This window comes from Salmo salar, chromosome 01 (assembly GCF_965601325.2).
Source record: "Salmo salar chromosome 01, fSalSal1, whole genome shotgun sequence".
In the NCBI taxonomy this organism is placed as follows: domain Eukaryota; kingdom Metazoa; phylum Chordata; class Actinopteri; order Salmoniformes; family Salmonidae; genus Salmo; species Salmo salar.
In genome coordinates, this window is record NC_138291.1 from 117096784 (window position 1) to 117118449 (window position 21666).

Consider the following 21666-nt stretch of genomic DNA (forward strand, 5'->3'; position numbering starts at 1 on the left):
TCTTTGAAAGCCCCAACTTCTCTATGATGTTATCACAGCGATCACTAGCAATCCAAGCTTAGAGGGCCTAAACCTATGGCCCAAACCCCAAGAGACACAAGGAACCAATCCAAGCTTAGAGGGCCTAAACCTATGGCCCAAACCCCAAGAGACCAATCCAAGCTTAGAGGGCCTAAACCTATGGCCTAAATCCCAAGAGATACAAGGACCAATCCAAGCTTGGAATATTCAGGCTCAGAATGCTCAGAAATGAACATCAGCTTGTGTTGAGGGGATGGGTCTGGTTTCCAGGGAGACTGATGTTTCTGCTCATCCCATGATGTCTAAATGCTACTAGTGATTAGTGATGTGTGTGTGGTGTGTGTGTGTGTGTGTGTGTGTGTGTGTGTGTGTGTGTGTGTGTGTGTGTGTGTGTGTGTGTGTGTGTGTGTGTGTGTGTGTGTGTGTGTGTGCGTGTGTGTGTGTGTGTGTGTTGTGTGTGATGTGTGTGTGTGCCAGGGTCTTTGTGTTAACTGACAGTCTATATAAAAGCACAAAAACAGATGTCTTGAAAGAACTCTGAGGTTTTTATGTCTGCCATTTTATTATTTCATTATCTTGTCAGCTGCAACACAAGGTGCTATTTCCACGGTCTATCTGTCAGATAGGACTCCAGTAATTACATGTAATTGTGACATCCTGTATTGCAGGGTTAGTGTCGTGTCAAACCCTGTCCTACCACTTACTATTAAACTGTTACAATGGTATCCCCCCAGGTCTTTATAATGGGGATGGGATGACAGATCTGCTTTACAAGGGTCTGCAGGAAAACAGCTCAGTAAAGAACGAGGCTACCAACTACGTTAAACCAATATCAGTTCGCCAGACTGATACACTCACTTTAAATGTGAATTGATGAGTATGTCAACTGTCATCCAAGTGGATGTGTTTCCTCATTGAAGTGAGCACTATCTTGTTGTTTCTATAGGTTAGTTTCTTTGTTTACTGAGCTGAATCTCTACAGACACTCAATGTGATTGGGTGAGTACGTCAACAAAGTCTCATTACTTCTTCTAATGTGTTTTTACTTCTCTCATCCACAGGGAAGCCTTTCACTGCAACCAATCAGCAGAGGGCTACTGCCAAGCTGAAACGCTACGGCACAACTGTACCTCTCCTATTGGTCGGAGAAGAATGGAGACCAGTCGCTCTGCTCCAATCACAGGTCAATATCAACCAGGGCGGGTCTACATAAGATGCCTATTGGCTATGAAATTGCAGTCTGGAATCAAAGTGAAGAAACAATAGTGAAACAGAGGCGATAGTCAGTTTGGGTTCCAGGCTAACCAAATTTTCAATTGTTTAAGCACAATTTTGAAAACAGGGCCCGGTTTGTCAAAACACTACACACAATTAGCACAACCCTACACCAAAGTAGCACAACACTTCAGATCATTTGCAAAATGGAACACTTTTGTCAAAACTATACACGACTTCATAAAAACAATATTTTGTTACCATACGAAACACACACATTTCATATGACTTCAATCTTTTTGAACCAGTTACACACTGCTGTTGCTAACCTAAAACACTTTTAGCAAGTCTAATTGTCAGTGATTAGAGTACTGTAAATGAAGTACACAGAGAAAGTGCAACTAAACAAACATTACACAAGACCAATGCTGCAGACTGAGGAAAATATCATTTATTTCTCTCCATATACCCAAATCAGTCAACATATCAACATGGAGAATCACAACAAAACATGTCCCAGTTTTCATGCTACTACAGTAGTGTGCATAACACTGTTAACTCAGCAAACAGACAAACGTAAAATACTGTATCCAGTACAGGTTACAATTACAGTAAATAACAACAACAACAAACATAAAAAATAATCTGAAAAAAACAGACAATATTGTACAGAAAATACTACAGTAAACATACTATACATTATCTCTTCACCAGAGAATTTCATCAACATCACAAGCAATATCCTCATTAGCAAGACAACGCGGGAAGAACCGTCTTGAATGTGGAATCCATCCTTGCACAGCTGCGGCGTGGACTTGGTCACATGCGTCCTCCATGGCCTGAATGAGGGGTACCTGAGCCTGGGGCTGGAGATCGTAAACCTTCCACCGCCATGCAGAGAAAAACTCTTCCATGGGGTTTAGAAATGGAGAGTATGGTGGAAGGTTTAGTACTGTCAACTGTGGATGGTGTTGAAACCAGTTCTAGACCAAAGCAGAGCGGTGGAATGACACATTGTCCCAGATGACAGTGTATTGCATCTGGTGCATTTCATTACCTGCTGTGACGATGTGGTGCAATCGGTCCAAAAATGCGTGAATGTGAGGTGTGTTGTAAGGGCCCATTTTGGCATGACGGAGGAGAACCCCATGCTGTGAAATGGCAGCGCAAAGGGTGATGTTACCCCCACGTTGCCCTGGGACATTGATTATAGCCCTGTGGCCAATGATATTTCTGCCTCTCCTTCTTGCTTTTGTGAGGTTGAACCCTGCCTCATCAATATATATGAATTCATGCAGGATTTTCTCAGCATCCATCTGCAAAACTCCCTGAAATACAATGAAAGACAATATTGTGTAGTTCAGGATAGGTCTAGTATACAGTCAATGTAAAAAAGTAATGTGTGCAGTATGCAACATCACAGTGCTAAAGTGAACAATACAAACCTCCACATACTCATGCCGCAGCCGTTTGACCCTCTCTGAATTCCGCTCAAAAGGCACTCGATAAAGTTGTTTCATTTGAACCTGATGTCTTTTCAGGATGCGTGCCAGTGTTGACTGAGAGACCTGATGGACATTATTGAAAATGGCATGGTCACCGATAATGTTGGCTTGTAGTTCTGAGCCTGATAGCATTACTGGCCAAAACCATGTTTATTATCTCTCTCTCTCTTGTTCTTGCGTGAATATGGGCCCCCTTCCTCCTTGTCGTTACCGACCCTCAATCCTATGTAGAGAATAATACATGTAACTTAATGTACAACGTCACAGGAAGGGGTATCACAAGTGCTGATATGGTGCATACAATAAGCGGCTGATTACTGTAACTGTAGACAGATCTTCTACCTGTTTTCCTGTCGAAAAGTCCTTATGACAGATGCCACTGTATATCTGCTAAGATTTGGCTGAACTCTCAGTCCAGCCTCCCTCAGCGTCAATCTGTGGTTCACAACATGGTCCACTAGTGTTGCACGAATGTCATTTGATAAGTTTGGTCCTCTTCTTCTTTGTGCACGTTCTCCTCCTGCTTCAGGTCTTCCTCGACCTCTGGCTCGGCCTCTGCCTCTTCCTCTACCTCCTTCTCCTCCTCTGTGTACTCCTCCTCTCACCCTCACTCTTCTTCTGACTCCTTCCATTTTGGTTGAAGGCAGGTGAACCTACCTGCTGCATTTTTTAGTGCTTAAACCTGATTGGTGTGTCTACAATTTAGCAATCATGTGTTTGTGCACCTGATGGCTGTGTTTAACAGATTGGCTCATAGGTGTGGTAATTTGACAGTCAGTGCTTTGGAATTGCAAGGAAGGGACATCATGATATACTTCTGTGTCTGATGTATACAAGTGTGTTTAGTGTTTTGCAAATCACTGTGTGTAATGTTTTGCAAATAGTGTGAAGCTGACAATGTGCTTACAGTTGTGCAAATCTAGCCTTGTGTTTTGCTCCTTGAGTGTAAGGTTTTGCTAATTGTGGGAAAAGTTACATTTTAGTGTGTAAGCAATCGTAAAAAACTGTAAGTGTAATAGAAGTGTCACGTCCTGACCAGTAAAGAGGTTATTTGTTATTGTAGTTTGGTCAGGACGTGGCAGGGGGTGTTTGTTTAATGTGTTTCGGGGTTTGTTGGGCAATGTTCGATGTTAGTCTATTTCTATGTCTGTGTCTAGTTTATCTATTTCTATGCTTAGTTTATTGGTTTGAGCTTCAATTGGAGGCAGCTGTTTCTCGTTGCCTCTAATTGAAGGTCCTATTTAGTAGGGGTGTTTTTTCATGGGTTTTTGTGGGTAGTTGTTCCTTGTGTAGTTGTGTGCCTTACAGGACTGTTTCTCGTCGTTGTTTCTTTGTATTAAGTGTTTTGTTTCGTTTTCTTCTCATTAAATAAAGAAGATGAGCATACACATTCCCGCTGCGCCTTGGTCCCATCTTTACGACGAGCGTGACAGAACTACCCTCCACCAACGGACCAAGCAGCGGCGGAAGGAGCAGCAGAGGTATCTGGAATCATGGACATGGGAGGAGATTTTGGACGGGGCAGGACCATGGCACCAGGCTGGGGAATACCGACGCCCTAAGGAGGAGCTGGAGGCAGCCAAGGCGGAGCGGCGCCGTTACGAGGCATTATACGCGCCGATTGGCAAACCCGAGAGGCACCCCCAAGAAATGTTTGGGGGGGGGGCGGCACACGGGGAGTGTGGCTAGGCCAGGCAATAGACCTGAGCCAACTCCCCATGCTTATTATGGGGAGCAGAGGATCAGAAGAGCGGAAGTGCGCACGATCTTGCCCATGCGCACGCACAGTCCGGTGCGATCGATTCCAGCCCCTCGCAAGTGCCGTGCTAGACTGGGCATACAGCCAGGTAGGAGTATGCCTGCGCAGTACATCTGGCCACCAGTACATCTCCTAGGCCCAGGCTACCCTACGCCTGCTCTACGCACGGCAGCCATCAGGCCTCTGCACAGCCCAGTTCGCCCTGTGCCAGCACTCCGCAGGGCTACTATTACCACCCAGCCAGGACGGGTTGTGCAGGCTGTGCGCTCCAGATCTCCAGTGCTTGTTCATGACCCGGTGTATCCAGTTCCTGCTCCTCGCACTAGCCCTGAGGTGCGTGTCTCTAGTCTGGTGCCTCCAAAGCCAGCACCACGCACCAGGCCTCCAGTGCGTCAGCCCAGTCCAGTATGTCCTGTTCCTGCTCCTCGCACTAGCCTTGAGGTGCCTGTCTCCAGTCTGGTACCTCCAGTACCAGCCCCACGCACTAGGCCTTCAGTGCGTCAGCCCAGTCCAGTTCGTCCTGCTCCTGCTCCTCGCACTGGCCTTGAGTTGCGTGTTACCAGTCTGATGCCTCCAAAGCCAGCCCAACGCACTAGGCCTGTAGTGTGCCTGTCCAGTCCAGAGCTTCCGGAGACAGTTCCCCGTCCAGAGCTTCCGGCGACAGTTCCCCGTCCAGAGTTTCCGGCGACAGTTCCCGTCCAGAGGTTCCGGAGACAGTTCCCCGTCCAGAGGTTCCGGCGACAGTTCCCCGTCCAGAGGTTCCGGCGACAGTTCCCCGTCCAGAGGTTCCGGCGACAGTTCCCCGTCCAGAGGTTCCGGCGACAGTTCCCCGTCCAGAGGTTCCGGCGACAGTTCCCCGTCCAGAGGTTCCGGCGACAGTTCCCCGTCCAGAGGTTCCGGCGACAGTTCCCCGTCCAGAGGTTCCGGCGACAGTTCCCCGTCCAGAGATTCCGGCGACAGTTCCCCGTCCAGAGGTTCCGGCGACGTCCTACAGTCCGGAACCTGCAAAGACGGCCCACAGTCCGGAGCCGGCAGAGACGGCCCACAGTCCGGAGCCGGCAGAGACGGCCCACAGTCCGGAGCCTGCAGAGACGGCCCACAGTCCGGAGCCTGCAGAGACGGCCCACAGTCCGGAGCCTGCAGAGACGGCCCACAGTCCGGAGCCTGCAGAGACGGCCCACAGTCCGGAGCCTGCAGAGACGGCCCACAGTCCGGAGCCTGCAGAGACGGCCCACAGTCCGGAGCCTGCAGAGAAGGCCCACAGTCCGGAGCCTGCGCAGCCAGAGTCGCCCTACAGTCCGGGGCCTGCGCAGCCAGAGTCGCCCTACAGTCCGTAGCCTGCGCAGCCAGAGTCGCCCTACAGTCCGTAGCCTGCGCAGCCAGAGTCGCCCTACAGTCCGTAGCCTGCGCAGCCAGAGTCGCCCTACAGTCCGTAGCCTGCGCAGCCAGAGTCGCCCTACAGTCCGTAGCCTGCGCAGCCAGAGTCGCCCTACAGTCCGTAGCCTGCGCAGCCAGAGTCGCCCTACAGTCCGTAGCCTGCGCAGCCAGAGTCGCCCTACAGTCCGGAGCCTGCGCAGCCAGAGTCGCCCTCCAGTCCGGAGCCTGCGCAGCCAGAGTCGCCCTCCAGTCCAAGGTCTCCAGCGACGCGCATCAGCCCGAGGTCTCCAGTGACGCGCATTAGCCCTGAGCCTTCAGCGGGGGTGGACAGGTTAGGTTGGGGACTAAGGCCAGAGCCTGAGCCACCTCCATAGTCGGAGGATGGGGGAGGGGGGTGTAGCACAAGAACCGTCGGTGATGGTGGCCACCCTCCCTTCCCTCCCTTTAGTTTGGGATTATTTTTGTTTTGGGGTTTATTTTTGTGTTTATTTATTTAATTTTTTTGATTGAGGTGCATCCGTGGTCTGCACCTTTGGGGGGGGTACTGTCACGTCCTGACCAGTAAAGAGGTTATTTGTTACTGTAGTTTGGTCAGGACGTGGCAGGGGGTGTTTGTTTAATGTGTTTCGGGGGTTTGTTGGGCAATGTTCAATGTTAGTCTATTTCTGTGTCTAGTTTATCTATTTCTATGCTTAGTTTATTGGTTTGAGCTTCAATTGGAGGCAGCTGTTTCTCGTTGCCTCTAATTGAAGGTCCTATTTAGTAGGGGTGTTTTTTCATGGGTTTTTGAGGGTAGTAGTTCCTTGTGTAGTTGTGTGCCTTACAGGACTGTTTCTCATCGTTGTTTCTTTGTATTAAGTGTTTTGTTTCGTTTTCTTCTCATTAAATAAAGAAGATGAGCATACACATTCCCGCTGTGCCTTGGTCCCATCTTTACGACGAGCGTTACAAGAAGGCCATTTTCGCCACCCAGGTCACATCACGCCATTGTTATCAATGTTCTCAAGACCCTCTCACCCATACTGACTCCTTAAGATTGAGTGATGACCAGTCATATTTAACGGAGGCTAGTGAATGTTTCATCTAAATGACACTTTAGTGGCTTGGAAATATGATGACATTGCTACAGAAGGAAAATAATGAGTAGGAAACCACTTAATTTTTCATTATGATGTCGTCAAATGCACTTTAGACAGAATGTAAATTAACCAGTAAAGTTTGTCAAGAATACCTGCTAAGGTAATCTAGCTAAATTACTGCTCTCCCCTCAGTCTTAGCTAGCTAGCTAACGTTAGCATAATCTCCCCTAGATATAGAGTCTACTACTCTATATAGTATATATCTGTGGTATAGAGTCTACTACTCTATATAGTATATATCTGTGGTGTATAGTCTACTACTCTATATAGTATATAGCTGTGGTATAGAGTCTACTACTCTATATAGTATATAGCTGTGGTGTATAGTCTACTACTCTATATAGTATATATCTGTGGTATATAGTCTACTACTCTATATATTATATATCTGTGGTATATAGTCTACTACTCTATATAGTATATATCTGTGGTGTATAGTCTACTACTCTATATAGTATATATCTGTGGTATAGAGTCTACTACTCTATATAGTATATATCTGTGGTGTATAGTCTACTACTCTATATAGTATATAGCTGTGGTATATAGTCTACTACTCTATATACTATATAGCTGTGGTATAGAGTCTACTACTCTATATAGTATATATCTGTGGTGTATAGTCTACTACTCTATATAGTATATAGCTGTGGTATATAGTCTACTACTCTATATAGTATATAGCTGTGGGTAAAGGGATGGATGACTTGGCCTACAGGGCATTGCTCTTTCCCTTGACCTCCTGAGTCATTGACCTAAACGGGACCTCACATTGAGTGTGTGTGTGTGTGTGTGTGTGTGTGTGTGTGTGTGTGTGTGTGTGTGTGTGTGTGTGTGTGTGTGTGTGTGTGTGGGTGTGTGTGTGTGTGTGTGTGTGTGTGTGTGTGTGTGTGTGTGTGTGTGTGTGTGTGTGTGTGTGTGTGTGTGTGTGTGTGTGCGATACAGAGAGATAGAATGAGAGAATGTATGCGAGTGAGAGAGAGAGCTGTAGGGAGAGAGAGAGAGAGAGAGAGGTAGGGAGGGAGAGAGAGAGAGGTAGGGAGGATAGAGAGAGAGAGAGAAAGAGAGAGAGGTATGAAGGGAGAGAGAGAGGGGTAGGGAGGGAGGGAGAGAGAGAGAGTTAGGGAGGAAGAGGGAGAGAGGTATGGAGGATAGAGAGAGATAGAGAGGTAGGGAGGGAGAGAGAGAGTTATGGCTGATAGAGAGAGAGAGGTAGGGAGGAAGGGAGAGAGAGGTAGGGAGGGAGAGGGAGAGAAAGAGAGAGAGATCGAGAAAGGTAGGGAGGAAGAGAGAGAAAGAGAGAGAGAGAAAGAGAGAGAGAGATCGAGAAAGGTAGGGAGGAAGAGAGTGAAAGAGAGAGAGAGAAAGTGAGAGAACGAGATAGAAAAAAGAGGGAGAGAGAGAGAAGATGGAGAGAGAGAGGGGGGTGAGGTATGATTCAGGGCCATTTCTCATTACAGTAAAGCAGACACATGGCACCTCACAGAGCTGAGGTGCTGAGACACACACACACACACACACACACACACACACACACACACACACACACACACACACACACACACACACACACACACACAGAAAGACAGAGCTATAACTCTGAGGTGCTGAGGGTCGGGGCTGAGATTCAGGATTAATGTCAAACGGTATTTAAACATAAAGCTAATCCCCAATGCAGCGCCTCTGAGATACATCAGGGGCTGAAAAGGCTTTCAAACAAATTCATTATTTGAGAAGAAGTGCATCCTTTATTGGCTCCTTAAACCCAGTCGCTTCTGGAAGCAGAATAGCGCTGGGTAGCTTCTGGAATCACAATAGCGCTGGGTAGCTTCTGGAAGCAGAATAGTGCTGGGTAGCTTCTGGAAGCAGAATAGCGCTGGGTAGCTTCTGGAAGCAGAATAGAGTTGGGTAGTTTCTGGAAGCAGAATAGTGCTGGGTAGCTTCTCGAAGCAGAATAGCACTGGGTAGCTTCTCGAAGCAGAATAGAGTTGGGTAGCTTCTGGAAGCAGAATAGCGCTGGGTAGCTTCTGGAAGCACAAAAGCTTAGAATAATGTTAAATAAATGTTTAGAATAATATTAAATAAATGTCCGAGGCCTCTCATGACAAGACAGTCAAGGAGCCTGTTGCTGTCCATGTCTTCCTTTAACACCAGCCGGGTGTCTCTTCCTTTAACACCAGCCGGGTGTCTTAAAGCCTTTAACACCAGCCGGGTGTCTTAAAGCCTTTAACACCAGCCGGGTGTCTCTTTCTTTAACATCAGCCGGGTGTCTCTTCCTTTAACACCAGCCGGGTGTCTCTTCCTATAAAACCAGCCGGGTGTCTTAAAGCCTTTAACACCAGCCGGATGTCTCTTCCTTTAACACCAGCCGGGTGTCTCTTCCTTTAACACCAGCCGGGTGTCTCTTCCTTTAACACCAGCCGGGTGTCTCTTCCTTTAACACCAGCCGGGTGTCTCTTCCTTTAACACCAGCCGGGTGTCTCTTCCTTTAACACCAGCCGGATGTCTCTTCCTATAACACCAGCCGGGTGTCTTAAAGCCTTTAACACCAGCCGGGTGTCTCTTCCTTTAACACCAGCCGGGTGTCTCTTCCTATAACACCAGCCGGGTGTCTTAAAGCCTTTAACACCAGCCGGATGTCTCTTCCTTTAACACCAGCCGGGTGTCTCTTCCTTTAACACCAGCTGGGTGTCTCTTCCTTTAACACCAGCCGGGTGTCTCTTCCTTTAACACCAGCCGGGTGTCTCTTCCTTTAACACCAGCCGGGTGTCTCTTCCTTTAACACCAGCCGGGTGTCTTAAAGCCTTTAACACCAGCCGGATGTCTCTTCCTTTAACACCAGCCGGGTGTCTCTTCCTTTAACACCAGCAGGGTGTCTCTTCCTTTAACACCAGCCGGGTGTCTCTTCCTTTAACACCAGCCGGGTGTCTCTTCCTTTAACACCAGCCGGGTGTCTCTTCCTTTAACACCAGCCGGGTGTCTCTTCCTTTAACACCAGCCGGGTGTCTGTGCGTCCACTTGACGTCTCTGGGTCTCCTCTCTAAAAGCTCATCTGATAATAATATTAGACTTTTTAATATGTGTTTATCTCACCACTTATTGCCTTATTGTGTTATTGTTATATTGTTATGTTGACTTTGTTGATATGTTGCGAGGTAGTTCCAAGTAACCAATCTCATTCCTGGTTTACACCTCGCCGAATCCTGCGTACGTGACCGATGAACTTTGATTGGATGTAATTGGCATCATGTAATAGCCCTCTTCCGTTGTGATTTCAGGGCCATCCTGCATCTCTGAAGGTACTGATAGAAACAGAGGAGGAACAGCTGCTCCTAACTCTGGAGAAAAACCAGTAAGTCCCTAACCTCCTCTGGCGACACACACACACACACACACACACACACACACACACACACACACACACACACACACACACACACACACACACACACACACACACACACACACACACACACACACACACACACACACACACACACACGTACACACACACACACACACATACTCTGGCTTTGACAACAACATGTTAGCGTTTTTTCTAAGAGAGACAAATTGGTGACACTTGTGGTACCTCTGCCTCCGCCTACGGCTAGGGCTTCACTGGGGTTGTGGCCAAAGCTGTGTGACTTGGAAACAGACATGGAGAGAAAGTCTGGTTTTGTCTCAAATAGCACCCTATTGCCTAGGGGAGAGTGGGGTATGTTGATTGCCTAGGGTAAAGTGGGGTATGTTGATTGCCTAGGGGATAGTGGGGTATGTTGATTGCCTAGGGGAGAGTGGGGTATGTTGATTGCCTAGGGGAGAGTGGGGTATGTTGATTGCCTAGGGGAAAGTGGGGTATGTTGATTGCCTAGGGGAAAGTGGGGTATGTTGATTGCCTAGGGGAGAGTGGGGTATGTTGATTGCCTAGGGGAGAGTGGGGTATGTTGATTGCCTAGGGGAGAGTGGGGTATATGAATTGCCTAGGGGAGAATGGGGTATGTTGATTGCCTAGGGGAAAGTGGGGTATGTTGATTGCCTAGGGGAGAGTGGGGTATGTTGATTGCCTAGGGGAGAGTGGGGTACGTTCAGCATCAAGGGAAATATAGTATTCGTTCTAACAAAGATATCTACATACACTATACAGTAAATATAACATAGTATGTGGACACCCCTTCAAATGAGTGGATTAAGATATTTCAGCAACAGCCATTGCTGACAGGTGTATAAAATCGAGCTCACAGCCACGCAATCTCCATAGACAAACACCGGCAGAAGAATGGCCTCACTGAAAAGTTTCTGCTACTGTTTGATACCGTATGGTACTGTATAATATGATACTGTATGGGACTGTATGGTATGGTAATGTATGGTACTGTATGGTACTGTATAATATGATACTGTATGGGACTGTATGGTATGGTAATGTATGGTACTGTATGGTACTGTATAATATGATACTGTATGGTAATGTATGGTACTGTATGGTACTGTATAATATGATACTGTATGGTAATGTATGGTACTGTATAATATGATACTGTATGGGACTGTATGGTATGGTAATGTATGGTACTGTATGGTACTGTATAATATGATACTGTATGGGACTGTATGGTATGGTAATGTATGGTACTGTATGGTACTGCATGGTATGGTACTGTATGGTACTGTATGGTATTATATGGTATGGTACGTATGGTACTGTATGGTATGGAACTGTATGGTACTGTATGGTACTGTATGGTATGGAACTGTATGGTACTGTATGGTATGGTACTGTATGGTATGTTAATGTATGGAACTGTATGGTACGGTATGGTACTGTATGGAACTGTATGGTATGGTACTGTATGGTACTGTATGGAACTGTATGGAACTGTATGGTACTGTATGGTATGGAATTGTATGGTACTGTATGGTATGGTACTGTATGGTACTGTATGGTACTGTATGGTATGGAACTGTATGGAACTGTATGGTACTGTATGGTACTGTATGGAACTGTATGGTATGGAACTGTATGGTACTGTATGGTATGATACTTTATAGTACTGTTTGGGGCTGTATGGTACTGTATGGTAGTGTATGGTATGGTACTGTATGATACTGTATGGTACTGTATGGTACTGTATGGTATGGTACTGTATGATACTGTATGGTACTGTATGGTACTGTATGGACTGTATGGTATGATACAGTATGGTGCTGTATGATACTGCATTTTACTGTATGGTACTGTATGGTATGGTAATGTATGGTACTCTATGGTATGGTAATGTATGGTATGGTACTGTATGATACTGTATGGTACTGTATTGTATGACACTGTGCTGTATGGTATTGTATGGTACTGTATGGTATGGTACTGTATGGAATGATACTGCATGATACTGTATGGTACTGTATGGTACTGTATAGTGCTGTATGGTACTGTATGATACTGTATGGTACTGTATGATAGTGTATGGTACTGTATGGTACTGTATGATACTGTATGGTACTGTATGGTACTGTATGGTACTGTATAGTGCTGTATGGTACTGTATGATACTGTATGGTACTGTATGATAGTGTATGATACTGTATGGTACTGTATGATACTGTATGGTACTGTATGAGAGTGTATGGTACTGTATGGTATGATACTGTATTGTATGGTACTGTATGGTACTGTATGGTATGGTACTGTATGGTACTGTATAGTATGGTACTGTGTGGTACTGTATGGTATGGTACTGTATGGTACTGTATAGTATGGTACTGTATGGTACTGTATGGTATGGTACTGTATGGTATGGTACTGTATGGTACTGTATGGTATGGTACTGTATGGTACTGTATGGAGGAGTATTTGACAAATTAAGTAACTGACTGGCCGTCTAAATTATTACACAACTGGTCCATGTGTCTGGACAGACAGGCTTGTAGACTGCCAGTCAGTTACTATCCTCAGTTCTGTTCTGTTCTGCTAGAGAGAAGAATGAGATTTGATTGATGGAACAATATGTTCTCCATCCAGCCATGCTGTCATGCATGAACAGTCACGAACAAGAGGAGCTGTCTGTGTAGGAGAGAGAGGGAGCGAGAGAGGGGGTGAGAGAGAGAGGGTGAGAGGAAGAGGGTGAGAGGGTGAGAGAGAGAGACAGTGTGTGTTGGAGAGAGAGGGTGAGAGGGTGTGAGAGAGAGAGAGAGAGAGGGGAGGTGTGTGAGAGAGAGAGAGGGGGTGTGAGAGAGAGAGATAGAGGGTGTGTGTGTGAGAGAGAGGGTGTGTGAGAGGGAGAGAGAGAGAAGGTGTGTGTGAGAGAGAGAGGGTGTGTGAGAGAGAGAGAGAGAGAGAGAGAGAGGGTGTGTGTGAGAGAGAGAGAGGGGGGTGTGTGAGAGAGAGAGAGAGGGTGAGAGGGAGAGAGAGAGAGAGGGTGAGAGAAGGTGTGTGAGAGAGAGAGCGGGTGTGTGAGAGAGAGAGAGAAAGAGAGGGTGTGAGAGAGAGGGGTGTGTGTGAGAGAGAGAGAGAGAGGGTGAGAGAAGGAGAGATAAAGAGATGTTGGGAGAGGGAGAAATAGAGAGAGAAATAGAGAAGAGAGAGGGAGACAGGATGATAGAAAGAAAGGATTGCTGTACAGAAGCCATCTCTAAACTCCAATCCGTTTCAGAAACGTTATCTGTAGAATGCACCTGCAGTCGGTGCCTTAGACATACATTTAATACCAGCAGCTGCATCTACCAATTCCTGCTCTTAAAGTATTTGTCTGGAATAGATGAAAAATATTTATTTTTAATCTCTTTCATGTGTTCCTTTCTTCTTCGGCAGTAAGGTTAGGGTTTGGCTGTACTGTTATTAAGATTCCAGAGTACAGCAGTGTTCAGGTTTCTGACAGGGAGTTAGTATGCTGGGAATTTTATTTTAGATGTTATATTAACATAGTGTAGACTAGTTGTTATATCTCTTCTACCTCCATCTCCTCTACCTCCACCCCTCTACCCATCTACCCCTCTACATCTACCCCTCTACCCCTCTACCCCTTTACATCTACCCCATCTACCTACTTTACCTCCTCTACCTCCCCTACCTCTACCCCTCTACATCTACCTCCTCTAACTCCCCTACCTCTACACCTCTACATCTACCTCCTCTACCTCCTCTACCCCATCTACCTCCTTTACCTCTACCTCATCTACCTCCTCTACCTCCTCTACCTCTACCTCATCTACCCCATCTACCTCCTTTACCTCTACCTCATCTACCTCCTCTACCTCTACCTCATCAACCCCATCTACCTCCTCTACCTCTACCCCTCTACCTCTACCTCCTCTACCTCCTCTACCCCTCTACCTCTACCTCCTCTACCTCTACCCCTCTACATCTACCTCCTCTACCTCCTCTACCTCTACCTCCTCTACCTCCTCTACATCTACCCCTCTACATCTACCTCCTCTACCTCTACCTCATCTTCCCCATCTACCTCCTCTACCTCTACCCCTCTACATCTACCTCCTCTACCTCCTTTACCTCTACCTCATCCACCCCATCTACCTCCTCTACCTCTACCCCTCTACCTCTACCCCCTCTACCTCCTCAACCTCTACCCCTCTACATCTACCTCCTCTACCTCCTCTACCTCTACCTCTAGTCCCTCTACCTCGTCTACCTCTACCCCTCTACATCTACCTCCTCTACCTCCTTTACCTCTACCCTCTACATCTACCTCCTCTACCTCCTCTACCTCTACCCCTCTACATCTACCTCCTCTACCTCATCTACCCCCTCTACCTCCTCTACCTCTACCCCTCTACATCTACCTAAATGAACAGTAAACATTACACTCACAGAAGTTCCAAAATAATAAAGACATTACAAATGTCTCTCTCTCTCTCTCTCTCTCTCTCTCTCCTCTCTCTCTCTCTCTCTCTCTCCTCTCTCTCTCTCTCTCTCTCTCTCTCTCAATTTCAATTTCAATTTCAATTTGAAGGGCTTTATTGGAATGGGAAACAAATGTTTCCATAGCCAAAGCAAGTGAAATAGATAATGAAAAACAGTGAAATAAACAATAACAAATGAACAGTGTGGTATTTCACCCAGTAGATATGGGAGTTTATCAACATTGGATTTGTTTTCTAATTCTTTGTGGATCTGTGTAATCTGAGGGAAATATGTGTCTCTAATATGGTCATACATTGAGCAGGAGGTTAGGAAGTGCAGCTCAGTTTCTACCTCATTTTGTGGGCAGTGTTGCACATAGCCTGTCTTCTCTTGAGAGTCAGGTCTGCCTACAGCGGCCATTCTCAATAGATATAACAGATATAACAGTGATGGAGTTGCAGCCTGGTCAGATATAACAGTGATGGAGTTGGAGCCTGGTCAGATATAACAGTGATGGAGTCGGAGCCTGGTCAGATATAACAGTGATGGAGTCGGAGCCTGGTCAGATATAACAGTGATGGAGTTGGGGCCTGGTCAGATATAACAGTGATGGAGTCGGAGCCTGGTCAGATATAACAGTGATGGAGTCGGAGCCTGGTCAGATATAACAGTGATGGAGTTGGGGCCTGGTCAGATATAACAGTGATGGAGTCGGAGCCTGGTCAGATATAACAGTGTTGGAGTCGGAGCCTGGTCAGATATAACAGTGATGGAGTTGGGGCCTGGTCAGATATAACAGTGTTGGAGTCGGAGCCTGGTCAGATATAACAGTGATGGAGTCGGAGCCTGGTCAGATATAACAGTGATGGAGTTGCAGCCTGGTCAGATATAACAGTGATGGAGTTGGAGCCTGGTCAGATATAACAGTGATGGAGTTGCAGCCTGGTCAGATATAACAGTGATGGAGTCGGAGCCTGGTCAGATATAACAGTGATGGAGTTGGGGCCTGGTCAGATATAACAGTGATGGAGTTGGAGCCTGGTCAGATATAACAGTGATGGAGTTGGAGCCTGGTCAGATATAACAGTGATGGAGTCGGAGCCTGGTCAGATATAACAGTGATGGAGTTGGAGCCTGGTCAGATATAACAGTGATGGAGTTGGGGCCTGGTCAGATATAACAGTGATGGAGTTGGAGCCTGGTCAGATATAACAGTGATGGAGTTGGAGCCTGGTCAGATATAACAGTGATGGAGTCGGAGCCTGGTCAGATATAACAGTGATGGAGTTGGAGCCTGGTCAGATATAACAGTGATGGAGTTGCAGCCTGGTGAGATATAACAGTGATGGAGTTGGAGCGTAGTCAGATATAACAGTGATGGAGTTGCAGCCTGGTCAGATATAACAGTGATGGAGTTGGAGCGTAGTCAGATATAACAGTGATGGAGTTGCAGCCTGGTCAGATATAACAGTGATGGAGTTGGAGCGTAGTCAGATATAACAGTGATGGAGTTGCAGCCTGGTCAGATATAACAGTGATGGAGTTGGAGCCTGGTCAGATATAACAGTGATGGAGTTGGAGCCTGGTCAGATATAACAGTGATGGAGTTGGAGCCTGGTCAGATATAACAGTGATGGAGTTGGAGCCTGGTCAGATATAACAGTGTTGGAGTCGGAGCCTGGTCAGATATAACAGTGATGGAGTCGGAGCCTGGTCAGATATAACAGTGATGGAGTTGGAGCCTGGTCAGATATAACAGTGATGGAGTTGGAGCCTGGTCAGATATAACAGTGATGGAGTTGGAGCCTGGTCAGATATAACAGTGATGGAGGTCAGCGATAAATCCGCTACACAGTGATTGTTGGATGAACAGCAGATAGCATCTCAACTTGAATCGTGATCTGCTCATTTTATAGGAATTCACAAGACGGATTGAGAGGCGGTAATAAAATGAGGAAATAAAATGCACACACACTCAGTCACTCAGTTTTTTTTTTTACAATAACTGTTCTCTCAGATAAAGCCAAACATTATGCTTCATTAACGTCTAAGTGGGACGCTGTAAGTTCCAGGAAGGCTGGTAAGAAAGAACAAGCGCTGTTCTCTATTCCCCAGGAAACAACTCTCTACTTCTGCAACTTTACATCAAAATGTCTTGGAAATATTGAGAGAAACAAGGGGGGAAATAGAGGAGAGGGAGGAGCGAAACAAAGGGAGAAAATAGAGGAGAGGAAGGAGAGAAACAAGTGAGAAAATGGAGGAGAGGAAGGAGAGAAACAAGGGAGAAAATAGAGGAGAGTAAGAAGAGAAAAAGGGAGAAAATAGAGGAGAGGAAGGAGAGAAACAAGGGAGAAAATAGAGGAGAGGAAGGAGAGAAACAAGGGAGAAAATGGAGGAGAGTAAGAAGAGAAACAAAGGGAGAAAATAGAGGAGAGGAAGGAGAGAAACAAGGGAGAAAATAGAGGAGAGGAAGGAGAGAAACAAGGGAGAAAATGGAGGAGAGTAAGAAGAGAAACAAAGGGAGAAAATAGAGGAGAGGAAGGAGAGAAACAAGGGAGAAAATGGAGGAGAGGGAGGAGAGAAACAAGGGAGAAAATGACATCTCATATATCTATTTCCACGTCTTCTCAGACAGATGAGACAAACAGAACATTAGTCACATAAATCACCAGCGTCAGTCTAAAGCAGTGGCCACGTGTACGGTGACTACGTGCACGGTGACCACGTGTACAGTAACCACGTGTTCGGTGACTACGTGTACGGTAACCACGTGTTCGGTGACTACGTGTACGGTGACTACGTGATCGGTGACCACGTGTACGATGACTACGTGTTCGGGGACTACGTGTACGGGGACTACGTGTTTGGGGACTACGTGTACGGTGACCACGTGTACGGTGACCACGTGTACGGTGACTACGTGATCGGTGACCACGTGTACGGTGACTACGTGTTCGGGGACTACGTGTACGGGGACTACGTGTACGGTGACTACGTGTACGGGGACTACGTGTACGGTGACTACGTGTACGGTGACCACGTGAGCCCAAACTCTGGGTGGTTAGAACCAGCCACCAGTGACCATCCAGCCGTCTCCTAACTACCCACTCTTATCAGCCTACGGGAGAGGGGAGGAGATGAGATTAGAGGAGAGGAGAGAGGGAGGGGAGGGGGGAGCGAGGAGATGGGAGAGGAGAGGATGGAGAGGAGAGGCGGGAGGGGAGTTGATAGGAGAGGAGAGGAGAGGGAGGAGGAGAGGAGAGGAGAGGAGAGGAGAGGAGAGGAGAGGAGAAGGCATGGGAGAGAAGAGGAGGAGATCAGCCCTCCAACCTGGAAGACAGGGAAACTGGACTGGGTGTAAAGGAGGGATGTTTGGGATGGCTTTTAAGATGAGCTTCTGTGCTCTGCTAGGCCCTGCCTGGCTGTAGGCCACACACACAAACCTTAGCTTGGTCAGTCTCCTCTGGCCTGTACGGAGGGTCAGTGACTGAGGAAGCAAAAGATAGACAGACATTACAGACATGGGGCGGGTAGCAGCGAAGGAAGCTTGAGAGAGAGAGAGAGAGAGAGAGAGAGAGAGAGAGAGAGAGAGAGAGAGGGAAATAGAGAGAGAGGGGTGAGAAAGAGGGAAATAGAGAAATAGAGAGAGAGAGAGAGAAATAGAGAGAGAGAGAAATAGAGAGAAATAGAGAGAGAGAAATAGAGAGAGAGAAATAGAGAGAGAGAGAGGTGAGAGAGAGAGAGGAGAGAGAGGAGAGAGGTGAGAGAGAGAGAGAGAGAGAAAGAGAGAGGTAGAAACAGAGAGAGAGGAGAAGAGGTAACAGAAGAGAGAGGGCTGGAGGGGTGTGAAGGCAGAGGGAAATAGAGAGAGGAGAAGAGGTAACAGAAGAGAGAGGGGTGGAGGGGGGTGAAGGCAGAGGGAAATAGAGAGAGGAGAAGAGGTAACAGAAGAGAGAGGAGTGGAGGGGTGTGAAAGGCAGAGGGAAATAGAGAGAGGGGAAGAGGTAACAGAAGAGAGAGGGGTGGAGGGGTGTGAAGGCAGAAGAAAACAACATAACTCCTCAGCAGTCATCCCAGGGTTCCTGTAGAGTACTACAGGGGTCAGAGGCAGGTTGGTAATCCACAGAGGAAACAGGAAACTCCACTCAAGTGATCCTATGTGATGTTACGAGAGGAGAGTTGAGAAACACAAAGCTATCCATTTTTCTTCTTCTGAGGCCTGAAAAATATAAGAAAATATTGACTTGATATGACCAGGCCCAGTCATCTAGCTAGTACCTAGTAATGATATAACCAGGCCCAGTCATCTAGCTAGTACCTAGTAATGATATAACCAGGCCCAGTCATCTAGCTAGTACCTAGTAATGATATAACCAGGCCCAGTCATCTAGCTAGTACCTAGTAATGATATAACGAGGCCCAGTCATCTAGCTAGTACCTAGTAATGATATAACGAGGCCCAGTCATCTAGCTAGTACCTAGTAATGATATAACCAGGCCCAGTCATCTAGCTAGTACCTGGTAATGATATAACCAGGCCCAGTCATCTAGCTAGTACCTAGTAATGATATAACCAGGCCCAGTCATCTAGCTAGTACCTAGTAATGATATAACGAGGCCCAGTCATCTAGCTAGTACATAGTAATGATATAACCAGGCCCAGTCATCTAGCTAGTACCTAGTAATGATATGACCAGGCCCAGTCATCTAGCTAGTACCTAGTAATGATATAACCAGGCCCAGTCATCTAGTTAGCACCTAGTAATGATATAACCAGGCCCAGTCATCTAGCTAGTACCTAGTAATGATATAACCAGGCCCAGTCATCTAGCTAGTACCTAGTAATGATATAACCAGGCCCCGTCATCTAGCTAGTACCTAGTAATGATATAACCAGGCCCAGTCATCTAGCTAGTACCTAGTAATGATATAACCAGGCCCAGTCATCTAGCTAGTACCTAGTAATGATATAACCAGGCCCAGTCATCTAGCTAGTGCCTAGTAATAATATAACCAGGCCCAGTCATCTAGCTAGAACCTAGTAATGATATAACCAGCCCCATTCATCTAGCTAGTGCCTAGTAATGATATAACCAGGCCCAGTCATCTAGCTAGAACCTAGTAATTATATAACCAGGCCCAGTCATCTAGCTAGTACCTAGTAATGATATAACCAGGCCCAGTCATCTAGCTAGTACCTAGTAATGATATAACCAGGCCCATTCATCTAGCTAGTGCCTAGTAATGATATAACCAGGCCCAGTCATCTAGCTAGTGCCTAGTAATGATATAACCAGGCCCATTCATCTAGCTAGTACCTAGTAATGATATAACCAGGCCCAGTCATCTAGCTAGTACCTAGTAATGATATAACCAGGCCCATTCATCTAGCTAGTGCCTAGTAATGATATAACCAGGCCCAGTCATCTAGCTAGTGCCTAGTAATAATATAACCAGGCCCAGTCATCTAGCTAGAACCTAGTAATGATATAACCAGGCCCATTCATCTAGCTAGTACCTAGTAATGATATAACCAGGCCCAGTCATCTAGCTAGTACCTAGTAATGATATAACCAGGCCCAGTCATCTAGCTAGTACCTAGTAATGATATAACCAGGCCCAGTCATCTAGCTAGTACCTAGTAATGATATAACCAGGCCCAGTCATCTAGCTAGTACCTAGTAATGATATAACGAGGCCCAGTCATCTAGCTAGTACATAGTAATGATATAACCAGGCCCAGTCATCTAGCTAGTACCTAGTAATGATATGACCAGGCCCAGTCATCTAGCTAGTACCTAGTAATGATATAACCAGGCCCAGTCATCTAGTTAGCACCTAGTAATGATATAACCAGGCCCAGTCATCTAGCTAGTACCTAGTAATGATATAACCAGGCCCAGTCATCTAGCTAGTACCTAGTAATGATATAACCAGGCCCCGTCATCTAGCTAGTACCTAGTAATGATATAACCAGGCCCAGTCATCTAGCTAGTACCTAGTAATGATATAACCAGGCCCAGTCATCTAGCTAGTACCTAGTAATGATATAACCAGGCCCAGTCATCTAGCTAGTGCCTAGTAATAATATAACCAGGCCCAGTCATCTAGCTAGAACCTAGTAATGATATAACCAGCCCCATTCATCTAGCTAGTGCCTAGTAATGATATAACCAGGCCCAGTCATCTAGCTAGAACCTAGTAATTATATAACCAGGCCCAGTCATCTAGCTAGTACCTAGTAATGATATAACCAGGCCCAGTCATCTAGCTAGTACCTAGTAATGATATAACCAGGCCCATTCATCTAGCTAGTGCCTAGTAATGATATAACCAGGCCCAGTCATCTAGCTAGTGCCTAGTAATGATATAACCAGGCCCATTCATCTAGCTAGTACCTAGTAATGATATAACCAGGCCCAGTCATCTAGCTAGTACCTAGTAATGATATAACCAGGCCCATTCATCTAGCTAGTGCCTAGTAATGATATAACCAGGCCCAGTCATCTAGCTAGTGCCTAGTAATAATATAACCAGGCCCAGTCATCTAGCTAGAACCTAGTAATGATATAACCAGGCCCATTCATCTAGCTAGTACCTAGTAATGATATAACCAGGCCCAGTCATCTAGCTAGTACCTAGTAATGATATAACCAGGCCCAGTCATCTAGCTAGAACCTAGTAATTATATAACCAGGCCCAGTCATCTAGCTAGTACCTAGTAATGATATAACCAGGCCCAGTCATCTAGCTAGTACCTAGTAATGATATAACCAGGCCCAGTCATCT

General features: G+C 46.3%; 1 protein-coding gene across 1 annotated transcript in view; it reads left to right on the forward strand.

Annotated features, from left to right (window-relative positions):
* The first annotated feature begins 462 nt into the window (after positions 1–462).
* Positions 463–21666, forward strand: part of LOC123724405 (uncharacterized) — a 139265-nt gene continuing 118061 nt past the window's right edge. The window contains exons 1-2 of the mRNA XM_082978772.1: positions 463–1204; positions 10295–10368. Of these exons, the coding sequence (XP_082834898.1) occupies positions 1174–1204; positions 10295–10368 (105 nt within the window). The 5' untranslated portion in view covers positions 463–1173. The remainder of the gene's footprint in view (positions 1205–10294; positions 10369–21666) is intronic.